Source organism: Ascidiella aspersa, chromosome 6 (assembly GCF_963924565.1).
Source record: "Ascidiella aspersa chromosome 6, kaAscAspe10.2, whole genome shotgun sequence".
NCBI classification, from domain to species: Eukaryota; Metazoa; Chordata; class Ascidiacea; order Phlebobranchia; family Ascidiidae; genus Ascidiella; species Ascidiella aspersa.
The window spans coordinates 19968824-19994682 of NC_139452.1; the positions used below are offsets into that span (position 1 = coordinate 19968824).

The 25859-nt window shown below is 32.9% G+C and overlaps 1 protein-coding gene across 1 annotated transcript; it reads left to right on the forward strand.

Moving 5' to 3' along the window:
- On the forward strand, positions 1 to 23743 carry LOC146140649 (ribosomal protein S6 kinase delta-1-like). The gene is made up of 15 exons (XM_083391534.1): positions 1 to 125; positions 2008 to 2046; positions 4366 to 4483; positions 6251 to 6366; positions 6551 to 6638; positions 7482 to 7565; positions 9163 to 9790; positions 10370 to 10497; positions 13443 to 13564; positions 15553 to 15798; positions 17818 to 17953; positions 19419 to 20361; positions 20425 to 20546; positions 21407 to 21582; positions 23065 to 23743. The coding sequence occupies exons 1-15, from the start codon at positions 24 to 26 to the stop codon at positions 23281 to 23283; spliced, it is 3267 nt and encodes a 1088-aa protein (XP_083247660.1). The 5' UTR covers positions 1 to 23; the 3' UTR covers positions 23284 to 23743.
- Positions 23744 to 25859: the final 2116 nt, after the last annotated feature.

Sequence of the window (25859 nt, forward strand, 5' to 3'; positions counted from 1 at the left end):
AGATGTGTTGATGCTGCTGGGACATGAATACCCATAGTAATAGAAACAAATGCAATAAAAGTTACCATGTTTTGGAAACCAAGCGACACTCCAATGGATACACACTGTATAAAATTGTTATTAAGGTATTTATCTGTTTTTATGATTTTAAAAGTTTTCACACTAGGAAAGCCAATTTATCTTCTGTTTTAAATGTAATTTTTATTTGACGTTTTGTCTTTGAAGGATCCGCCCCTACTTCTTGTATAAAGCACTGAGCGCTAAATCATTTCCTGTTTGCGTGTTTGTAAACAATTGACATTTTGTTCGTTAATCGAAATCTTATTCACATTGCACTACCTTGACCTTTATCTTTCCCCCTACCTTTTGTTAACTGAAACCTAAAAATTGGCAAACAAACATACTGTTTGAAACACGACATATGGAAGAATGCTTCTTAAGCTAATAGGAAACCGAAATCAATTGCAAACGGTGTCCTCCGTTTTTTGTTTTTAACTGGGCCTTTTTTCTCTGTCGCCTTTGTCTATTAGTTTTTTTTTGTTGCTACAAATGTTGTGTTAGGCGCTGTTAATGTTCCTCACTGTTCGCTTTCTGCAGTGATATTCGTGTTGGTGTAATAAATGCTTTTTTAAAGCAAACTCTGATGGAAAGTGGTATAACTGTGAATGTCATGCGCGTTTCCAAGTCTCCTTTTTTTTGTAGATATAGTTACGGCAGACATACTCTATATTAGCATATTCTACTACCAGGTGTTTAGTGATGCAATTCATAATCCCTTAAACCTAGCATGTTAAAATAGCACCCGGGAAAAATTTCTTTGTTTTAAATTGCATGTGGAGAAAGGTGTGCTTGTAGTTTACCGTAGTCCTTCTTAAGTTCGCTGTCTGCATTAATATCTGGGTTGCTGTAACAACGGCACTTTTAACTGTTTCTGAATTAGGTTGTTTCCTAATTATGACTTCATTATCTCTTGTAATAAATGTTCGCCAGCATGTCGTCGTAAAAAGCCAGACAGAACAACGTTGCTCACACTGCTCTCTATTAAGCAAGAAGCTTGACAATAGCACTGCTTTTTTTTCACTAAACAATATGGTTCGCAATTCTGTTGCTTTTTTCAAAATAGCACAACAAAATCAATTTCCTACATATTTTCGACATTTAAAAAATATAGGTGTGAAAACAAACACAAGTTTTTTTTGTGAAATGTATATTTTTGTTAAATTATTCATTACAGTCAAGTTTAACAAAGAATAAAATACATGAAAATTCACTTGTAAATTTTGCATAAAATTCTTCTTTGTGGAAAACACTTTCTTGGCCCCCAAGCCAAGACGAGATATCAATCAAAGATATCTGTTTTATATAATCACCCCTTCCTAAATTTAGCTTGTTCATTAAAAGGGAAGCCATGTAGCATTACCAAGTAATATTTCCTAATATTACCACACTGCGTTGCCTAGTATGACGTCTTAATATGTGTCCAGTGTCCACTGAGGTGTGATCAGCACCCAATGTGAGCAAAAAAAATTGGTCATTCGCCATTTGTTCTAGTCGATGTCAATCTATTTTATTGGACTTTGTTCTAGCAGCTTGAATCACATGACATTATAGTATGTTCTGATATTTAACTGTCAATATACTCCATGAGCAATATTTACTGAGTGACTTGTTTAGCCTATTGTAACTTGTTTAGCCTACTGCATAAGGTCCGACAATAATTTACATAAAAATTTGATGTTAGCAATTTTACATACCTTAAAAAATCTTGAAAAAAAAAAAAATCATGATTCAAACATGCTGATTTGCCTCTCAACTTGATTTCTAATCCTCTTCTTTTGTTTTAAATAGAAGATGTTATGCTGTTAATGTCACCTGTTCGGTTTTACTCAAAAACCATTAAACTTAAACTTGAAATAAATGCACAAACTTTTAACTGATATATTATGTCCAATCATCTGGAGTGTCAAATATATTGTAACTAACCAAGTTATTGTTTTTTTTTTCCAGGAGTTTATGAAAACAGGTCCATTGGAGTATATAAGCGAGGTAATTTTTGGCATTTTCATACATTAATAATAAACAAAAAAGATTCATTCACTGCATATTAAGCTTTGGGTATCTGTATTGTAAAAAAATTAACATTGATTTAATAATTAAAGAAATTAAAATATGACCAAATAAGTGTAAATTTAACCTTTAGTAACATTGTGATATAAAATTGTCCCAATTTCTTAAATTTTTAACAGTGTTTGTTTAAAATAACTAAATTTACTATTATTGGAATTGCACACGAAATAAACTTTATAAATTGTGTGCTTTTTTAGGTGTACAAAAATAAATGCTAACATAGGCCAAAAAGCTATCCTGAAAGACTATACTCCCTCAGAGATCAAAAGTTTGCCATTACCTTTACAATTATAAAAGTGTCCGAATTACTGAAATTTTTACTACTTTTTGACTTAAGGGTAGGGATGTTCAAAGTAGAATATTGAATCCAATTCTGCTGTTTATTTCGGGTAATTGGAACCGATATAATTTAATGTTTTACCGCGGATTGTTGCGCCTAATTGCCCCAACGCATGTGGTAAGTTGGCCTCTCTCTGCAGCGACCAATTTACAGTGATGGCTTTAAATGCAACCTGGTAGTGCAGTGTCAGCGTTTTTTTCGGGCGACCAATTATCGCGTCTTGCGATAACGTTTGTCTAATAATTAAGTGTCAATCAAGCGTTATTGGGCGAGCGATCAACGTGTAATGTCTGGTGTGGAGTTCGCAATTTCCCTAAAGGCGTTAAGTTCAAAAGTAACATTACGTTGTAAAACGTGCTGGCCGTCTACAAAATGCGCTATAGGGTTACTTAAGGTCAACTTTAGGCTAAAATTCAGCGAGGTTATGTAGTTATGCACAGTGTAATTGTCAAGAATTCGTTAAGTCAATAGTAACTTTGTATTTTTTGCAGTACATTATTTGACTGCATAACATACCACGTTAGTAAAAAAATAAGCTCTAAGACCCAACAATGCTTGAAAAAAACATGACCGAATTGCTTAAAACTTCTGTGTGCAGTGTTGCATTGTACTCACTATTGGCAAATATATAAGTTTTGGCAACAACCTGGACAGTTGACATATTACAGTTTACACAACTGCTTCAAATGACAGTTGTTAAGAATGTGAAACATATGGGAGTTGTTTTTTTATGATTATGTACACACGTTAGCAAATTGTTTGGGCGATTTATTGCTGTGATTGTGGGCCCTGTAGGATAGATTAAGATTAATCTCTTCCCCAAATAAAATCTAGGTTAAATAATTAAAAAAAAATATACTAGGATTCACTATTCTGGATTCGTTATTCTAGATTCGAAACCTATTATTCTAGAATACCTTGGGATTCTACTTTGAACATCCCTACTTAAGGGTCACCAGTATTTTAATTTATTCAAGGTTTTTAAATGGCTTGTTGTAGCAGGTGCTGGGTTGAGATTTTTCTTAGTACTTTCTTCAATCTGGGAACACTGGTTGTCACCTGATCTATTGACAGGCATTTGTTAATTGGCGACAAACATTAACAGCTTAAAGCTTATTATTTCTTGATTTTAAAATGCTGCCTGCTTGGTCAACTACAACAATAAATTCGCAAAACCCATGTGCTATGAATTGTCTTAAAGTCTCATGCAATGCACTATATGGTGGGGTAAACATTTAATGCGATTTCTAGTTGAACTGGTTATTTGCTGATTGTTTTCCACAGCTTTCGGTGTCATTCACCCTTAAGAAGGCGATTGGGATAGGTTGCCGAAACGTTGGTTAACAATTACAATTTATCAGAGGAACTGTATTTGATTAATATTACTATGTCTGGTAGCAACAGTTTATATTTGGTTATTTGCTCAGTTTAAGTATCTGTGTTTTTTTCATAGTATATTTTTAAAAGATGCTTAGCCATACAAAAAAACAATTAAATTAGAAAGTTTATGATAGCACATCTTAAATGATGGGCCACCAAATTTTGACTGATATATTTCAAGTCTGGTTGGAAGAGTACATGCTGAAATATATATTTCAAAAAGAAAATTACTTACCCTAAATTTGCCTGTATGGTGTACAAATTTTGTGTATATAATACATAGAATTTATGTTTTATTAATAAAGGTAAAAAACACACACAAAAAAGAAAAAAGTTTATTATGTATTTTTGTGTCATTCAACCTGAACCGGTATAAGATGTTGAAAAGTTAGACAACAAAACTATTTAGCGGAAAAGCTATTTTAATTAGTATAATGCCTGGTAACAAAGTTTATATATACTGAAGACTTAATTCACATGCAACTTAAATATTGTATGCATTTTATTCTTACATACAGAGTATAATTTGGAAGAGATACACTGAATTTAAAACCTTGCATCAGCATCTATTTCAAATCCACAAAGATTTATATTTGCCTCGAAAGTTTCCAACATTTGTAAAACCCAAGGTATTTGGTAAGTGCAATACTAGATGACATGTCGGGCAGCTGAAGCATGTTTGAAATGTTATACTTTATATCAGTGGTTCTCAACCACCGGTCCGCGGACTGGTGCCGGTCCGCCAAATATATTACAATTTTAATTCTCAATGGCAAAATGCACAATGTTGAAGGCTGCTTGTCCATCAAATTTAAAACTTCGCCAATTCCGTAATTTGCAGCATTGTGACGTAACATAGAGTTAATGGCCTACTTTGGACTTTATCTAATATGTCACAATGCTGCAAGTGTTTTGCCCAACTGTTTAAATACGCTACAACTTGTTTTAAAAGTCCTAAACTTTTTGTATGTAAAGAATTTCAATAGAACCAAGTAGGCTATAACACGTATGACAGTGCTTCTTAAACTTTTTTAGTTTTGTTCTCCCCTAGCATTGATCGCCAGATTTCATTAACCCTTGTCTAATGATATGATAAAACTATCTCGGCTATATATAACCGCACAAAATTATCTAGGTTGTTTTAATTTTTGTTAAGGTTTACTTAAGCTAAGTTTTACCATTGCAAATCTACAATTTCTCGAGTCCAGAAATGTAAAGCTACAAAAGCACAAAACACAGTCACCAAATTTTTGTACACTCAATGCAAACCAACTTCACTATTACAATAAGTAAAAAAAAGACCAAAAAACACTAGTTCAGTAATAGATTTACTGCAGAGCTATCATACATTTCTGACAGTTCACCCTTATTCACCCCTTTTGATTGGTTCACCCCTGCAAAAATTTTGTTCACCCAGGGGTTAACCATTCACCAGTTTAAGAAACACTGACATAGGATATCAAAAAGACTACAGCAAATTGCTCATTTAATTAAAGTTTCCATTCTTTGCTTTCAAGTTGCATACTTTTGTCGTAATTAAATGTTGGGTTAATTTTGATTTTTGAAGGTCCACCGGACCGCCAAATTTGTTTTTAAATTTTACCGGACAGTAAGTTAAAAAAGGTTGAGAACCACTGCTTTATATCATCTTTGTTTTGTTTTATGTGCCACACTTACACACTATACAGGTCCTAACTTAATTAAAATACTCTAGAATTTGTTAAAATTGGTTAGGCATTGGAAGAATTATGTAAATTAAAAGTTGTAGTTTTTTGTTCTCACCAAACATGAAATTCATTAATTTTTAACCATGGGATGGATTGAAGTTTGTGATTGAAATATTGTTTATTTGGACAATAGCTTAGGGTTTCACTTTTGTCTATGTTATGTCGTTTGACACATAGGTCAATGGTAAGGATGTTCAAAGTTGAATATTGGAACCTAAGATTTGAATCCAAATTGGATTTGTATCCAATTCAAACTCTTATCCTTTAACTCAAGAACACTTTGTTTTGACACTTTTTTCTTGCCCTTTCTGAATCATTTGATCAAAGTTTCCTATAATTGCAAGCCTCTAAGTTAGATTCCAATGTCATTATAATATTAGTTGTAGTGTTGTAATTGCAACCTTAGCATAATGTTGTTTCCTAATACTTTAGGCTTGCTTTTCCTAACTTTAGACTAGCTTCTTCAACTTTTGGTATTGTTTTGCTTAACTTTGCTTCCTTATTTTACAATGTTATAGAACTAGCTTCCAATGATTACCAAAATGTCCATGCTTTTTAATTGCTGTTTTTAACTTCCCCACTAAATTAATACTCTTAATTTAATCATTTCTAACACATTGAAAAGAGTTGGCTTCTGGAAAATATTAAGTAAGCAGACACTTACTTACATGTTTAGGTCGATTTGACAGCACTACTATACAAGAAAGAGTAGATTGTAGTCAACAATTGTTAGACTTTGCCACACAACATTTATCCCTCTACTCCAGCCACTGCTTTGTGGAATTCTTTAAGGTATATAATATTTAAAAATCCTATCAATAATGCTATATTCTTGTTTTTATAGTATTGTATTTATATAGGGAAGTTTTCTTGCTCTATAAAAGTGTAACACTTTTTTGTCCATATGGCTAAGTTTATTGTAGTATTAGGAAAAACAAAATTTGTAAACTATTTATTTGTTCATTTATTTTTATAGAATAGCCAAAGACTTGCAGCAAATAGTGAGCTTGTCAAGCTAAAGGAATCACCTCTTGAACCTATGAAAAGCAGGCTTCATAATAAAGGCAAGTGAATATAGTCAAGCGGGGTAAAAAAAAAACAGTTTTAGCTAACTTGTCTGCCTAACTTTAGAAGTTTAACATCTTAAGCTAATTACTTTTCTACTGTTAAGGCAAATTTTGATCAATTAACCTGAAGAGAAACCCCTAGAAGTTTCAATTTAATCTATTTTGCCTGTTTGAGCATAATATTACCTTCATGTGGTATTGATTTGGATCGCGATACACTTTGTTGAAAATATCGGGTATCGGTATCAGAATAAAATTAATACCTGGTATTAATTCATTTTGGTGTATAGCTTTAAATTTTCTGAATAAAACTAAAAAGTCAGGTTATTTTACCCAAAGTACATGTCTGTTAGTTGTCTACCTTAGTGTTTTAGCTCATGGTCTACAAATAAGCCTCGTAGCTTTGGTATTGGAACATATTGGCTAGGCATATTTAGTTTACTTTTTAAACCTAAAAATTACAAAATAAAATTATGGGGTAAAAAAAATTACATTGGGGTAATAAAAAACACTGTTTTTTTACCCCGTTCCTATAGATTCAATCGGGGTAAAAAAAAATATATCTAAAAAACTAAAACAGCTAGGAAAGTAAGGTATTTTTTGATACGAATTTAACTGTTGTTTTAAACTAGCATAACTTACTCAGAGAAAAAAAAATTAAAATGGTTGAGGGCTTATTGGTTTGGCCAAGAATGTATTTTTTACCTGAAAAAGAAATTAAAAAAAAATTATATATACTTTAGGTGTGATGACATTGTTTTTTTTACCCCAACTTTAGCAAAAATTTTTTTGACCCCAAGTGACTATACTCATTTTTTTTTTAATTGTTTTATTGTTTAGATGATATTCAAGGCAGAGCAGACCAAACAAGATTAAACAATGATGATCTCCATTTGTTTGACCCTTGTTTAAATGATACAACAGGTATGTTTATTAATATTGCTCAAACATAATTATATAAGATTTCATAATTTACTGTAGACTAGTGTGATAGGTAAACATTATATTTGATTAGATATAGTCGAGTGGGGTAAAACGAAGGTTTTAGCTAATTACGCTGCTTAACTTTTTTTGCAACAAAAGGGTTAACTGATGTGTCTACCCTTCCAATCAAAAAAAAATTATTTAATTTAAAACAAAATATCTCACTAAATCTGTTTTTTATTTTTACCCTGATAAAGGTACAAAAAAAAGTCCACATTAGGACCATTTACAACAGACAACAGCCCCTTTTTTGTTTTGGTTTTCTTATATTTTGTTGTATTTGATCTACATTGATATCAAATTGAAGTGTGCCTCCTAACGACCTGCTTGTGATGAGGGATGTCAGATATTTTTCAGATTCAAACTGATACTAATGCAAACAGGGTGTATCAGTATCATCTCTAATTGAGGTGATACTGGTGCCACTCAGATACTAAATTAATATATGAATTTCTGACTTGATTTGAGATCCGGCATACTCTACTTTAAATGGTAAATTAAACAAAAAAGTAGGTTAAAAACTTAAAGTAACTAAACTTCCTAACGTTAAAAGCAAATTTTGATAAAAAAATTAAAAAAAAATTGATTAGTCCGGAGCTTTATACAATAAGTATACATCATATATAGAAATTTTTCATTTTTAGGCATGACAGAGAGTGGTATGTAGGTGTGATTTATAGGTTTAGGGTCTGACCTCCCCCCTAGGAGCCTTTGATTGGTGGACAAAAAACCTAAAATAGTGTGATATCATTGTTTCAGTTGTTTGTAGCTATCTACTCCTATCTAGTGGTAGAAATATCTCCAATACGAGATTCAGTCATATTCTCTTCAAACAACTAAGTGACTGGCATCATGTAGTGCGAAATTTGGTTGTTGAACATTCCAGCATGGCACTCAGGCCCACTGTAACATGACATGCGCGCTTCAGGTAAAACTGCTGCTGCTGCTACCGCCGCCCAATGCCACCGCCTTGTTTCTTTTAAAGCAATACTCTGGAATTGCCTAAATCAAGTGGTGCCGCTTTCACCACCCAAATTTGCTCGCACCACTCAAAAGTGATTTAGGAACTTCCCGGCTTCAAGCCCTCTTCCAAAGAGCAGCGCCTATTGATACCTTTATTTTTGGGGCTGGGGGCATTTTTTGTGAGGTGGGATTGCTGGGCTTAGGTTTCTTTTCTGAGTGTGGTTGGTGAAAACAATTTGAATGGTGATTATTCGGCGGGTGCTGGAAAAAATATTTTCAAGGGAGGTACAGTTTTTGGAAAATTTTCGGCCTATATCTGTTTTTGCTTGCAGAAACTGGTCAAGGAAAAGTTTTGGGGTATATATTTTAGGGGCCAGGGTTGGTAAGACTGAAACAAACTATGTTTAAAAATCCCTCTTTATAATATCCCAATTACTTAGACAAATGACCCTTGAAAGTAAGGCCCTGAAAAATAACCCCTAACAAATTTATAACAACTGCAACCCCATCTAGTTTTTAAATATATTTAACTATTTTCTAAAGATATCTATTTTAACTTTTCTTTGTTTGACAGAAAGAAGCGAAGAGTCTATAAGGAATGATTGGCTTGCCATTGTAAGGGGTTCAATTCCAACTGATCATGAAGTACAACAAAACAACACAAACTTCAATATACCAACAGTTGTTCAGCATTGTGACTCCAATGCAATAGTATCAAATAATAATGACTTGCAAATGAATTTGACTGAAAGTGAATTAGCTAATGACCAATTAGTTTCCACCAGTGGCATAAAATCACCTCAAGAGGATTCTTATCACCATAAAACAAATTTGATGCAAAAAGATGACTTGGCCATTCCAAGCAGTAACTGCAGCAGTATTCTTCATCCTCCTGCTGGTAAAACAACATCAGACAACAAAAATGAATCCACATTGCCTAGTTTAGAAAACAGAACTAACGATAATACCATAAACTTTACCGAGTGTTTTGGTACTACCAGAGATGAACATAGAAGATCGTCAAAAGCTAGAGCTTACCTAAATCAGATCATAGAACACACTTGTGATGAGACTGTGGAAAAACTTTCAGTTGAAAGCCCTAATTGCCAAACACAAAGACTGGGTGAACCTAACAGTGAAATTAAGGGAAGCTTATTAGATTTAAAAAGATTTTTTCGGGATGAAATGGAGGATGAGTCAAGGTACAACTTAATAAAAAATCTATGTAATATTTTAGTTAAGTTTAACAGGAATAATGATACTTATATATATATAGCTTGATAATAAAATGCAAAGCCAAAAAGGTCGAGTAAATCAACAGCATCTTGATTAAGACGTTGCGATACGAGCTTGTATCATCTTCAGTTGTATAATGTTAAACATTAAAAAATTACTGAAGATAAAACAATTAGGTTTATATTAAATTAAATTTGTTAATGCCTGTGATTTTTTCTCTTGATATGTTTGTAAAAGTTTTCACTGATTTGCAAATCAAAATTGTGAAATAAAAATGTCAATTTTCTATCTTAGCTACATATGTGTTACAACAAAATATATTTCTTTTAATTTCCCAATTTTCGCTATGTACAATTTATTTTTAGGCTGGATGCAAATACATTTTATGCAACTTTCTAGATATAAAAGTTCTCTGATATTAATTTTTTTCCATCTGCTCTATATATTTATATATATATGCGTTTAAACGGGTATGACCAAACAGAAATTCCTTATTAATCTTATGTGTTATATTTTGCACAGTTACTTACTTATGGCTTTTATAGAGGGTCTTATTTGGTTGAAGCTGCGCAGCTAATTTCTGAAGCTCATAATGCAGAAAGTATCCAAGACCATGAGAAGGCTGTAATCAAATACAAATCAGCTGTCAATATCTTGCTACAGGGAGTACAGTGTATGTTTATCTTACTGAATCTAATCATTTTTTTTCGAGTTTATCAAGTACTTTTAGATTTATTGCAATATAACCCAATGTATTAAGCCGTTGATTAAATATTCTGTTGCTGTAACATGGTATTGGGGTCGGGAACCAATGGCGAAATAAGACAAGGGATAACTTGCACGCATTGTTGCACATGACTGCTCACCAGTGGGTTCACCGCTGGACCCCCTCCATAAAGCGGACATAATGTGAAGTTTTGTAACTTTGTGAGGAATTAGATGGGCTACCCCTTCTGGTCATACTTCGGAATAGTGTTTTATGGACACACTAGATGTAGAATATGTGGGCAAAAATGGTAAACATAAAATTGGTTATTGATGGAGGTTTTGGCTAGGGTTAGATTATCCGGATATCGGTTAACCGGTTAACCGATTAACCGCAGTTTTTTTTCTATCTGATATCCGGATATAATTCTGCCGGTTAACCGGCTAAAAGAGTATCGTTGCTAATTGCGTTTTACCCGCTGAGCGCAATTAAACCTTTGTTCACACTTCTAATGTCTTATACATTCAACTACGGTGCTCGTAAACTGCACAAGTGAAATTTACTATCACATCACAAAGAAAGCATAATGAATGATTCTTTTAATAGAAGACTGCATTCTCATGGCAAGGTAAAGTCTGGTAGCTTTTTGCCTGATTTTTCTCGTATTCGCTCGTACTGCGCGTGTACGTGGGTCTCCAATAAAACTGTGCAATGATTTTACAAGCCATTTTTCATGCAAACCTCGTGAAATCGATTGTCTCACTTAGCAGTTATTATCCGGTGAACCGGTTAGATAAATTCCAAAGATACGGATATATCCGTTATCCGGATAGTAAAAATTATTGATATCCGAACTAACCCTAGTTTTGGCATTTAACTTTATTCTTGCTAATGACTTATGTTACTCAAATGCACTGTTATTTATTAGCTATTACCAATATAACTATATCATAACAGATAACACCAATGAATAGTAAGAACAGTTTGATAGATGCAACTATATTGATGCACATCGAAAAATTGTGTTCAGGCCCACTTAGGTGATGATGGCTCTTGGACTTAATGGCCATCAAGGCTGAGAGCACTAGTAGATGTAGAACAGCATTTCGGGAAGTTGAATATCAATAATATATTTTTGTTGATCGGTGCAGAATAAATAGCCTAGTAACTAGTTAGCCAGTCACACCAGTTGCTTTGTTTTGCCTAGTTGCATATCTACTGTGACAAAATAATACCTATAGAAATGAAAACCCTGATCTCTTTGGGCACCACCTAAAAAACTTACCGCAGATGCCAGAAACAAGCATTCCTCAATTGCATTTTGCTGCATTGCCCAGAATGTCAGAAGCTTAGTGTTAGGCCTTTCCACGGCTTGTTTATTGGGCTTGTTGCTTAACGCTAGTTGTCCAGTAAGGCGCAACTGCATGAGTTCCAATGTTTTTTTAATGTTTTCATTTATTTATAATCAATTGGGGAAAAATACCGCTATGAAATATAATAGCATAGCATGTATATAGCCATTCCATAGAAAGAAAGTAACACAAAAGCAACAACAAGATACCAGAATAAGTGGTTTATTTTGCCGGCAGATAATTACTGGCGCTAGTAAAAAAGATTGTTTAGAAATTGTATATTAAATGTCAGATTGAACACGCAGCAAAGGATGCAAATTTTGAACAGAAATAAAATCTTCTTTTAACGACAGCTCCAGAATTTTGCAACTAAATTGGCGAGCTCTAACTGGAGCCGTAACCACATGCAAAACATTGCATTATCAAATATTTTGTTAGGCAACCGAACAAAACATTTAGCAAGTGGAAATGCGTTATTGTAAACCCTATTTATCTCTTTGTAATATAACTTAATGATAATAAGAACTATGAGATTTGTCTCATGACAATTGGTCGATTTAGATGTTTAATGTGTTAATTAACATGTATCACTTAACAACTAAGAGTTGTCAGCTTTAATTATGTCATTTGACTTATAATTTATAGTCTTCAGTTGTTCTACTATGCGACCTTCAAATAACAAAAGAATAAGCAGTTTGAAGAGTCAGGGCAGTATTTTAACATTGATAACATGTATTATGGGTCTAGTGTTCTAGAAGTATTTTTTGGGAGTTACCCTTACTTTTCCCGGCAGCTATATTGTTTTATGTAAAGGTTAATTGGTCAAATTTCTGCTGTGTAAGCAAGGCAAGACAAGGCTAGGAAAAGTAGCCCGCATTGATGTTCAAACAACGGATTTGCCGTAATCTAATTGTTTTTTTACCAAATGAGGTCGCAGGCTTTATACCATTTTTAACAACTAAACATTATACACAATATGTACAACATAATCTCTCCCTTTCTACTTACTGCTGGTATATAACTGTATATAATGTTCATAATAACTTTTGGTGTACTATTACTGACTTGTTTTTGCTAGGGTAACCAGTTTTACATTTACTTTGTGCCATATGAAAACACAATATGTAAAACCAATGTGCTCAAGTGACTAACACAGAGGAAACACTTAATGTAACTATGACATGTACCTGTTGGACAAACCAATCAAAAGCATCAAAATTAATATACCTTTGTCTTAAAAAAAAATTCCTGGTGTCATATGGTATCACCTGTACTCGAAAAGAAAATGTCAGAGGTTGACCAACAGCATTGATAAAAATCTACAGTAAAACAATTAAATATGTAAATATATATATATTCTCTTGCAAGATAATCCAATAAACGCTTTTAATTAGTATATTTGAGGCTACTGCAGTAATCCTTTGAAAAGTATGCCATTATTACAAATCAGAATGAATTTAGAATGGGGCAGACATTGGTTTACATACACATACATAATTTAGGTATTATAAAAATACATCAAAGTAAAAAATAGGTAATTATTTTAATATCTTTTTATAGGTGATACCAATGAAATTCGCATACAAGCTGTGAGAAGAAAAACTACTAAATACTTACAAAAAGCTGAAAAAATTCATGAAAAGTTTATGAAGAATATGGTGAACAATACCACTCTATGGCAGGTAATGTGATATTGAGAACAGATTATAGTATTGTTTGATTAAAAAAAAATTACTTAATATACCATTAAAGACTTAATATTTTACTCGTTGTAAAAACATCATCCTTAACCCTTGCACCCTTATGCAAAAAAACAAAATCTAATCATTGGTGTTTACAAAATTGTTTTTGAAAGTGTTGCTTTTCTTTCTTCATGATTGAGTATGAGTTGAAGAAAGAACTCACAACAGTTTCTTCATTGTGTTACCAATTATGCTTCAGTAACTTGTAGTTAGGAATCTTGCATACTTGTTGTCCTACTTAGATTTTTTTAATGGTTTGACTTCAGGATTGGGATTTTGGACTCAACACTCGCCAATGTGGTTTTATTTGCACCGGACAAGTGCTGATTGACACTTAGTTGCCAACTGGCTAGTGCCTAAAGCAAAAATTGGTTGTTATTTTCTGAACACAAACGAAATTGACCAAACACATTACACATGATAGAAACATGTACGGGATTACGCTAAATTACATGCACGTCTCTCGCCACCTACAATGCTAAACAAAGATTGTTGTTTTCCTGGGTGTTATGCGATTAACGCAACATCTACGTCGAGCTGTGCTGTTTGCCAACTGCCAAGTCAGCTAAAATAAAAGCACGTCTTACACGAATATCGAAAAAGCACGGACACCAAGCACCATAAGCATCGCCTTACTCAACGTTTTAAGCAAGACAAAAACGGAGACCGGTTGATTTATTGTTGTTAATTGTGGAACACACACTTGCTGATGGCCAACCTGAACGAATAACCAAAGGCAAAAGAAAAAAGTATTCTGCTTTTACGGTTGACCAAACAAGAAACGAAAAATAGCGTTTTGAGTTTGATTTTGGTTTCGCATTGACTTAAGACGCATAACATTATTACATTAAAAATATTGCCGCTTCGGACGGTGTTTAAAACCCTGACAAAAACGAACAAAAAACGATTACCAACGAAAAGGGGGGTGGGTCCGGACACCCAAACCCACCCTGTATACGCCACTGATTAAGGTGAATAAAAAACTACTCACAACATGCCAGATCACTTGGCAAGATTGCTCTCTTTAATTGTCCATGTTTATCGCTTTTTATTTTCAAATCAGAGTATGATGTGCTTCCTTCATGTAGTTGTAGGAGACAATTCTAGTTTTTCAGAGCAAATTGCTTAACGACTGTCTAAAAATGGGATCCCTTGTGTGTTTATGGTATAACAGCAACACCAGACTTGTTATTAAACAAGTAAATTTTTATTACTTTGTGTAGGACTTTTGTAATGACCATGGTCTGTAAGTTGTATTGAACAACAGGTCAGAATATTGGTAAATTAGTGGTTTACTTGTGGGCATGAGAATTTCTAAAGGTTAGTTAGTGTTGAGCACAACTTCCATTTGTCCATCCTTGCGTGGAAATAAACATGCTGATTTGCCCTTTTAGAAATATGTATTCGAATAGCAGACACATTAAAAACAACATTTAGAGAGTTGTGTATCTCTGATTTGAACAAATGTATTGAGAAGTATTTGCTGTTCTTGTTTAGTAGGTCATTTTAAATTATCCCATTTCCTATTTTGAAAATATGCTAGGTCTTTGTTATTTTTTTTTTTGCAATTATTTTGACATTGTATTTCAACTAATCTGTTTACTCAACAATTTTGTAAAACAACTGGAGTCTTGTTTGTCTGTGGCATTTTTATACCTGTTTGTCTTTTTGAAATACTCAAAATATAAACTATTTTCAAGAGTTTTACATAAACCCGAAGAAAACACTTGGTTTGTATTTTCCACGGTGGTGACAGACAATGCCAAGTCAATAATGATTATACTTAATACAATAATACATTGTTCAAATCAATGTATTACTAATTTTATTAAAAACAAATTTTTTATAGCTTAAAAATTTCCAATTTTAAGTTTATAAAGAATTGCCCTATTTATTACAAGTTTTAATGTTGTTTTACTTACTTACAGAGTAATGAGCCTGTTGTAAAACACTCGTTTGATGATACTGAGGAAGTTAGAGAGAGAAGCTCTTCAAATGAACCACTAGAGGGTTTTCTAGAAAACAACAGGATTAGTAAGCTGAAGGATGAGCAAGTTCTAATCACAAGTCCTCGACACACATCATTAGATTTAATTGGTTACAAGGTGTTGGGTGTAACTGGGACTGTTCTGTTGGTGCTTGACTTAACAGACCACAGTACCTATGCTATTAAGGTGAGTTTTAGACACGTTAAAAATAAGTATATGGTTTACATTGGTGTTTCATAGCATAATTTAAAAGAATATATAGATTGAAGTTGTAACACACCAAATAAAACTTGATGTGTATATGTTCCAACTTTCAACAATAAAATTTTGCACATATTACGACGTAACAAAACTTTTACTGTAAGGATAAAATAAAACTAAAAAAATTGTGCCTTTCAAAAATACCGAATTAATGTTTCTAAAGTGCATGAAACAATCTAGGATATCTTTGTAAACTGTGAAATATAAAACTTACTTTAAAACTGCACTTAATATACACAAACCAGACAGCAGTAGTATTCAACCTTTTTACAGTAACTTAGATAAAACTCTAGCTCAAATAAAAAGTAATTTGGGGGACTTTGTATTCGCACATAGCTAACATAACTCATTGGAGCACTTTTTAGTCCATTTGGTTTTTTTCAATCGAACAGAGCTCCTAAAAAAATAATTTGGGAAAGTTTTTGGGCAGTGTTTTGTTCTTACGTAGCTTCAATAAAACTCATTTAGATTTTTACGTAGCTAGAATAGGTCTCATTTGAGGACTTGTTTGTTTGTATGTACTGTAGCATGTAAAACTCATGTGGGCATTATTTTGTCCATACGTAGCCCAGATAAAACTATTCTGGGGACTTTTTTTTAACTTAGGTGGAGTTGCTCAATGCACAGGCTGTTGCTGCCACCCTGTTGTCAAATTGCTCTGCTTCAATAAATTATTGCCTTATTCTTTGTTGATTAATGTGATGCACTGCTTTAAAATATGTGTTTGTTATAATCTTCATACCACCCTACATCATATCTAAAACAACCCCAATCGCACAGTTACCCCAAAACCTCCTTTATTCACCAATAGTATATTTTTTTACATTGATTTGCCGCAAAAAATCAAATCTCCTAAGGTCAAACAAATATTCAATATTTTAACTAATGTGTTCATGTTTTGTCCCTCCCCTTCAATAAAAAATAAATGATTTTAATCTCCTATATCCACCCAAAAAAAATCTTAAAATACCTCTCCTATTAGCTGACCCAGTCAAAAACTTTTCCCCTTGTGTAAAAAATACTATTATACTTATCTAATTTTTCCCCTTATATTTTATTCTCTCCTCGTTCCCAACTTTCAAAAAATGAATTTAAAAGTGTAAAAGAACCAACAATTTTATTATAATACAGAACTTTTCTATTAATATGTTCTTTATATCCCTCACTTGTTGCAACTAAGACTCTATATAATTGTTTCACCTTGTATAATATTAAAATCCCTTTTATGGTAAATTAATAAATATATAATATAAATAACATGTGGTTATGCCACCATATGAAACTACCCAATGGGCTGACCCCTTTACCCTGGCAATTGCATCTACAAGATTCAAAACCATAAAATTAATCTAAAAATAAAAAGTTTGTCACTCATTTAGAAGGCCTTGGGTAACTGTTTTAAATAGCCTAAGGTTGTTGTGAAACTGTCTGAGTTTTGTCCTGTTTTATTTTTAAATATTAGCATTAGAGATGTTCAAAGTAGAATATCTGATTGTTAGGATTCAAACTTTAGGGTAATCTGATCCTGTTTTGTGATTTTTAAGGGGTTATTTAAATGTTAAATTTTTAAAAGAGAAAAAAAAAATTAAGGGGTTATTTAAATGTTTCTGTAAAACTTTTGCAACTGTATGAAAAACGAAAACAAATTTTGCATGCTCTAAAAACATAGAAGGCCTTATTGTATTTGGTTGTGAAAAATGTGAGAAAATAAATTCAACAACATGTAACAAATGACAACCAATTTGAACAAGCTAAGTGCATTGTGTGAATCAGGGGTACTAAAATTCCCTACACTTACTTTCACATCCTATGCCTTGTATTATTATCTATGTTCCTATTTAATAATTTAGATAGTCAGCATTTTAGAAACAAAAATCTTTCTATGTAACTTCAAAGAAATAAAGTTTGTTGAACTCTTTATTTATTTAAATTGTTTTTTTCTAGATTCTTCAAAAATCAAGTGTGAAAAGGAACAGATTGCGTAAGGCAATAATACCAACCAACGTTCCTTATATGGTACAACTTCACCGATTTTACATCACAGACAACTTTATTTACCTTGTTCTGGAACACGCAGCAGGTGGTAATATTATGAAATTATTTAAAATAAAAACGTAACAATGTTATGCACAGTATTTGGCTTTAATAAAATATTCCATACAACAATTACTATAATATGCATCCAAAATACAGTACTACTAGCATGTTAATGAAATTCACAATACTGAACCAATAAGCCAGTAAATACTGTAAAAAATCAACTAATTTTTATGGATAGATCTATAGAAAGGTGCCAAAAGCCCAGAGAAAAATATCATGTCTAACATGTTATAATGACTTCATCTATATTTTAATTGGCTGCAAAATACGTGTGGAAATTGAATGGTCTCATTCTTATATTTAAAATCATAGTGAGGGTAACAAAAAATCTAGTGGACTAAATTAATACCTCATATTTATGATACTACAATAACAATATGTTTGTTAAAGCCTAATTTTAGATGCGCTTCAATATTTTCTGGGCCAAGTTTAAAAATCATGTTGGTTTTTGTATATCATTTGCACTTTTTTGATATTGTACTTTTTTCTCCAATTCAATTTATAGTTTGGTATCAAGTACATTTTAGAAATATAGAAAAATACAGGAATTTTTTTTGATGATCCTAAAAAACACAAATTCTACTCTTTCTAAAGATTTAGAACTGCAATAAAGAGTAGTTATAGATCAGCTCTTTTGTAGTCTTACCACGTAAAGATGTAGTAAACTGAATTCAAAGTTAAAAGTACCTTTCTTTTTTCGTTTGCAGAATATGTCATTTTGTGTAATTGTACAGATTAAATTTGAATACTGTACACATTTTGTTTTGCTAATTTGTATATTTAATTTTATTTGTATTGTCGCTTCGATTTATTTTTCTTGTATTTTTGCAATGTTTTGACTAAAAATTATTATGCCATAACTATGGGATGTTTTCAGTAGAATATTGGATATTTAAGTCTCTGAATTCAAAGGTATTCAAAACCAATGTTTTTTATGTGTGACCAACTGATAACCTTCACCTTATTATACATCACTGGTAGGAGTAAAGGCAAAAAAAGTTTGGGAAACAAGCTGGTCTTTCATTCATGTTTCATGTATTGTTTGTTTGCTGATTATTTAAGCACTACAATTTAAACAACTGCTTTTGATGGCAAATGTTTAGAATGTTAACCATTTTAAATTGTTTTTTACAATATAGTTATTCAAACTGTTTTGCAATTAATCCATTAAAGGGTATATTATCAATCATTATTATTCCTCACCTTCAATATGATGTTTAAATAAATAATTATACATTTTCTATGATGCAATGTTCTAGTTTTGGAATTCTAGTAAGCCTGTTATTCTAGACTAGAATACCTTGGAATTTTACTTTGAACATCCAAATTCATAACAATTTGGAATACCTGCAGTGTTTTGTTTTTAACTAAAGTTGTAATTTTATTACCTTTGTGGTTCTACTAATAATATTCCTTAAAATATTGAAAAAAATACATTCTTCCAGGTGGAAAGTTGTGGGATCAACTATGTTTCTTCACTGAAAAGGCAACAACAACTAACGATAATGACATAGACCAGCACCATGAAGATTCTTCAGTGATATTAAATGCATGTGATGTACCTGATGATTGTCATGATTACGCATCAAATAATGTTTCTTCTGAAAGACAAAACAACAACATTAGGGTTTCTAGTCAAATAGAAGACGACATGACCATTGCAAACAAAGAACATCCCAAACTAAGAAACAGTTGGTCATTTTCTGAAAATGATGATCTACCTGTCTTAAATACGAACATTGCTGGTGAAACTGTAACATCTTTTGATGTCCAGGATGTGTCCAAATCCACGCATAATCATATGTTCACAATAGATAGTGTGAGTACATTAAGTGATGCTGATGGTGAAGTGCAATATGAACCCACAAATGAAAATGCTAACACAGTGCAAACTGCAAAAATGGAGCTTGTTTCAGATGATTGCTTTGTTCCTGATTTATTAAGCGAACAGGATTTAAACGCACTTGCCCTTAAAAGTGATAATATTCATTTAACTCCAACTCCGAGATCCACCATTCATGACACTTCAGAGCAACCTCAAGCAAGTGATGTTTCACCAGCAGTGTCGCTTCACAGTAGTACTGATGCTGAGGAGCTTGAAGTTAACAATATGGAAGCTACAGCTTCTGGTACTCAAATAGTTGTGAATAGAATGATTAACGAGCATGGAATTTCCACTGCTAATCCAGCATTAATTTTTAAAAGTCCAAGGACTAGATCTATTTCTACTGTTGAAAAAGTTGCAGCTCCAGTACCAGTACCTGCTGCAGGATTAACATTTTCTACCAAAAAAGAAAATTCAGAAAATGATCTTTCCAAAATAGTAGGTGACAAAGTGTGTTTTTCTTTGTTTCGCAGAATGGACACTGCCACAAGATCACAACTAAGGTATGTTTCCATATAACCACTGGGTTTGTTGTGTTTAGTAAACCATTTCAATTATCTTTATAGAATCCCAGAAAAAGTTATTTCACAGTGGGGTGCTGAGATGGTAATTGCAATTGGTACGTTACATTCTGTTGGTATCTTGTGCAGAAACCTTACGCCAGACAATGTTCTTTTAACAAATGATGGTGAGTTCTAAGATTTGCTTTTTTTAATAAAAAAATTTCGCTCTGAAAATCAGCAGTGACAATCATTTATTGTACATACAGTTAAAAAATTTTAATAAGTCAGACTATTTTAAACAGTATTTAAAGAGAAATTTATTTTGCTGAAAATGGTTTGAAAGTGTCCACATTCATTTACAATTGTCAAATAAAATATTTTTATTTTACAATAGTACTACCCCGTAGTCCATTTTTAAAGTTTAGAAATCCTTTATTTCTTAAACTTTGAAAATACTTTACATATATATACTAAAATCAATTAAATATTTAAAAAAAATGGGACACAATATTAAAAAGATGGTTAGGAAGTACATTTTGTGAAGTATAGTAGAATAGCTTGGTGTTAAAAAAATAAAAATAAAAAAGTTAAAAAAAGCATGTTGCTGCTTTTCTGAAATTGCTTTTTGAAGGATTGCAGTATAATTAGAAGACTATTTTGACTAAATTTCTACTTTATTTTAATTGAAACTGATTCTCTAACACTAACTACTATAATGCATTTTGTCCATTATATTGAATATAGTTTAATTTATATTTATAACGTTTTGGTCTCCTGTTAGCTATTTACTTACTAACTTAACATTGGTAATAATAGAATTTTCTTATCATGAAACCTGGTATTTGTCGATAAAAGGTATGGATCATTTTATGATGGTGCGGGGGTCACAAACACTTTTCAAACATAATGGACAAATTAGGGGCATACTCCATAACGCTTTGATTATACAAAAAAACACTGTGCTGAGATTAATGAAATAACAAGGCATGTGTATACTGTAGATTTATTAGAACCTTGTATTTTTACTTTTGTAATCCCTCAACAGGACATATCCGACTAACATACTTCAGCAAGTGGAAGCAGGTTGACCCCCAATCATCTCATACCAGCAATAATCCAAATTACGCTGCACCTGAGCTCAACAGTGTTTCTTCCAAGAAAACAGAGGCATGTGATTGGTGGAGTCTAGGAGCTATGTTGTTCGAACTTCTTGTTGGAAAGGTATTTTTATTGTAACTAAAGCCTGTATTATTTGCCCTGTCCAATGACTCGTAAAGATTTGTTTGGTATGATTTATGAGTTACAGTTTTAAAAAACAAACAGAAAAAACAAGGTAGCGATAGGGCATCCAATGCTAATGATCTCAGTGAAACAAAAAATAATTTAGTTTGACTAAAGAAATGTTGGACACCAATCGCAATAATTCATATTGCAGTCTTTTTCCTCTGCCTTGTGGCGCCCTGCCCTCTCTAGGGATAAATTTACTAACGAAATTTAATAGTTTAAGTAGAAATTAATTAAAATTAATGCAATCAATGGAAATGGTGTGAACACAATCAGGCTTAAAAACATCGAAATTGTTAAAAAGCACATTTTTAATTACAACTCAGAGACGAATAGTTAATTCTCTTCAACATAACTTTACACAAGCACATACTTTATGGCCATTCATAGTGAAGATTGAAAAGATCTACCAAGCTTAGACATGAACCAGCCAGCTGCCCTAAGGCATAAAAAACATCACGTACGTTGCCCTAACATCAGATGAAACATGACATGCATAACAATAACAACAAGACATGTAATTTTGTATAACACTATTGCGTTTAAAAGCAAACGTAACGTAGCTCCAAAAACAAAATTGTGTTTATTACGATTAATAATATATTGGCTTCGTTATTCCTTCGGTCGACATATGTTCCGTAACAAGAGAGAGAGGCGAAACTGAGTTGCGCACATTTCTCCGTCTAAAGCGAGAGGCCTCGCAATACTCTCGAATAGAAAGAAATAAAAGAAGAAAAAAACAAGAAATACTCTCTTTCTACAAAAAAGAGACTAAGCAATATGCGCTTCGCAACACTCTAAAATGTGGTAATTTTCACTTTTAAACGGTCACCAGTTTAAGCTTTATTTGCACTCTACATTTAACAAAATACAAATCAGAACTAAAGTGAAAGTTTTCTTACATATAAACGTTAATATTCCTCAGCGACACTTTTTTAAGCTAGCAGTATTTGAGAGATGTTTTCTGCGTTTATTTAATGATTTTCTCTGTCATGGTTCCGAGCTAAAGTTACTGCTCTTCAAACTGCGTTAATTATTGTTTTGCTAACCAAAATTAGTTTCGCAAGAAGACTGAAAGCATTTAATTAATGAAATAAAATATTATACAAAATAATTTAAAAATGCGTGGTTAAAGAAAATAAATGCTATATTTATTTCATAGTTTACATTAGAAAAATATAAATGCTGTAATTATTTCATAGTTTACATCAGAAAGGTTACAAGCAGTAAATACTTTAAGATAAAACAATAAATATGTCTTATTTTTTCTTATTGTAATATATAGGTTTTTCCATAAATTTTCTTCTGCTTGTGACGGCCTATCGTTTATAGTTTTCATATTGCTATTATTTCCGGTTTTTCTATGACGTAACTTTGTTGTCTTATTAAATCCTTCCTGACTTGTTACTTTTTGTTTAGCCTCTGTTGGACTGTCATCCATGCGGAATAACAACTCACACCAATATCCAGTTTCCCGTGTTTGTGTCGGATGAAGCAAAATCACTTTTGTCTGGTCTTCTTACCTTTCACCCCACTCAAAGGTTGGGGTATGGAGTTAGGGGCCTGGATGACCTGATGTCACACCCTTTCTTCATGAACGTTGAGTGGGACCGTCTGGTAGAAGACGTAAATACTTAGCAGGATAGTTGCACCAGGGTTTTTTTTATTATTATTTATTTTAGATTATGTGGTGTTTGCGGTGTTTGCGGTGCCTTAATTGCATGAAGTTTTAGAGAATCCCTAAAGTCCTATGAAGACGTTTAATTTTAAGTAAAATTTGTTTCATTTAAAAAAACAAACATTCAAAGTAAAAGCTTAGCATTGCTTCCAACAAATGTCTAGCCGTAAATGTTTTGGTTTGGACCGTCAGCGTGAACAAGACGGTCGTTCTTGTAATAAAAGCCATCTGTAGGACCTTTTTAAATCTAATGTCAGCGGAGATATTCCCACCTCTTACATATGGTACTATACTTTTACCAGGCGTTGCCCGGGTTAAATAAGGTATTTACCGGTTTTAATATTATTTATGTCGTCTAAAAATGTAACTTACCTATACTGGCGTTGTTCTATCGATTGAATACAATTACAATGAACGCGATATATTTCATAGTTATGTCTGTGTAAGTTTGCTGAAGCCCTCGTCCAGTGTTCCGCAACCATTTGTCACTTGCGACACACTTACAGAGATCGAAGTTCTCGGTGGCAAGCCTACAGAATCTGCATAAACAAACGATACACATACATATACCAGGGATCGGGAACCTTTTTAGCTAAGGGAGCCTTAAATGTCAAATTTTCTTGGTTGTTCTTCCATGAGACCCATTTAATGTTTTTTTTAACATCCAATAAGAGGTTGGCAAACACAAGTAAATTGAGCAATACCGTTTATTTTGTTTTCATTTAAATCACAGAACACAATATGCACCGAAAAATAATTAACTAAGTTTGCACAACTTTGATTACGGAGTTGCGTTGAAAGAATGGGGCCCTTTGGCTCCGAAAATTTCTCCGAAAATTTGCTACTATGGGCAATAAAAAAGGAAATATAAAGTTAGTAAAGCGGTCGTGGTCACTTGGAATTTCATTCAAATAATGCTGAGAAATTGTAGCTTAGATTCAATTGCAAACAAGACCTTCTTCAAAATAGCCATATGGCGTCACTAAAAGAGCCATATATGGCTCGCGAGCCATAGGTTCCCGACCCATGACATATACTGTATTGTATATGATATACAATGCATCCGAGGGCGGAGGGGCCTATATGAATAAGTGCTCCAAAGTTGCAAAATTATGGCTTATATTATCCCTTTATTTAGGAAATCATTCCTAATAAAAAATAACTCGTTTCACCTACAGCTGTTAAAATGTCAGAAATAGCCTAATAACGGAATAATGTATTGTGGTGAAATTTGCAAAATTCTTTTATCTTATGACTCTGTCTGCAGAAGTAGTGCTAAAGTTAGTGATAATTAGAGCGGTTATTTTTTAGTTGACTGTTTGCTTAAATTTTTCTAAAACACCCATACGCCGTCGTGTTTTTTTATAGCTGTGTGTTTTGTTAATATGCTAAAAATTGTAACTAAATATTTGAGTTTTGCATAAACCCGAAAAATAACTGATTTGCGGTCCATCGGTCGTCAGTAAGCTATAACAATCAAAACAACGGCTAATGCTACAAACACAAAAATACGTTGTTGAAAAAGTATTTTTTTTTCTAAAGATAATTTAGTTGACTTAGGGGTAAAAGCAAGAAAGAAGTACCCAGCCATTTTTGAACTAGCTGTTAATGAACGGTTAACATTTTGCACAACATATTGTATGAAGATTAACGATCATCAAGTTTAACTGCTTATCTGTTTTGAAAACTGTTGAGGGTTCTTCGTCCTGCATTGTCTTGATTTAAACCAGGGATGTCCAACATTATATTATAGTGGGCCGCATTAACACTTGAAATAATTTAATGGGCCGCAGAACCTATTACGTTTCAAGATTAAGTATTGCTCTTTAGAGTTAAAACGGGACTTTAGAGTTACATATATATATATTTTTACCCATACTATACTATTAGTGCGCCCCTAAAAGCTGACTGGTACATTTTAATTAGGCCAATATTGAACATTTAGGGAGTGAAGATGACTAGCGGGCCGCACAAAAATTTCAGACTGGCCGCAATGTAGCCCGCGGGCCGCAGGTTGGACATCCCTGATTTAAACCATCCGTGGATGACTTATGAAAATAGCGTCAAGCACATCCGTTCCGTTGGACGTGCAGTATAAGTCAAGTTGGTTTTGTATTAACATTTTGCACAAAATATTGTATGAAGATTAACGATCATTAAGTTTAACTGCTTATCTGTTTTGAAAACTGTTGAGGGTTCTTCGTCCTGCATTGTCTTGATTTAAACCATCCGTGGATGATACATTCGCTGTTCACAAAAATGCCAGTAGAGATTTTCTAGTTTTGCCACTAGAAAATCATTCACGTGTCTAGGATATACATTATACATCAAAGGGTCACATAGAAATTATTTTCTAAAATAGGATGATAAGAGCAAAAAAATGAGAAGCCCTGTAATATAGGTGACCTAGCTAATTTGTATATAGCCTGGGCTATTGGTAATTAACCTATGAAAAAGGAGATACAAGGAATGGTTTTGCATGCAAAAAGTAGGCTATCAAACTTATTTTCAAATTCCCCATATTTTTTTATTTGTG

Coding starts and splice junctions, on each gene's coding strand:
- LOC146140649 (XM_083391534.1), top strand. CDS start 24: ATGAATACCCATAGTAATAGAAACAAATGCAATAAAAGTTACCATGTT. Junction 2,047..4,365: donor CATTGGAGTATATAAGCGAG/GTAATTTTTGGC, acceptor TCTTACATACAG/AGTATAATTTGGAAGAGATA. Junction 13,565..15,552: donor ACAATACCACTCTATGGCAG/GTAATGTGATAT, acceptor ACTTACTTACAG/AGTAATGAGCCTGTTGTAAA.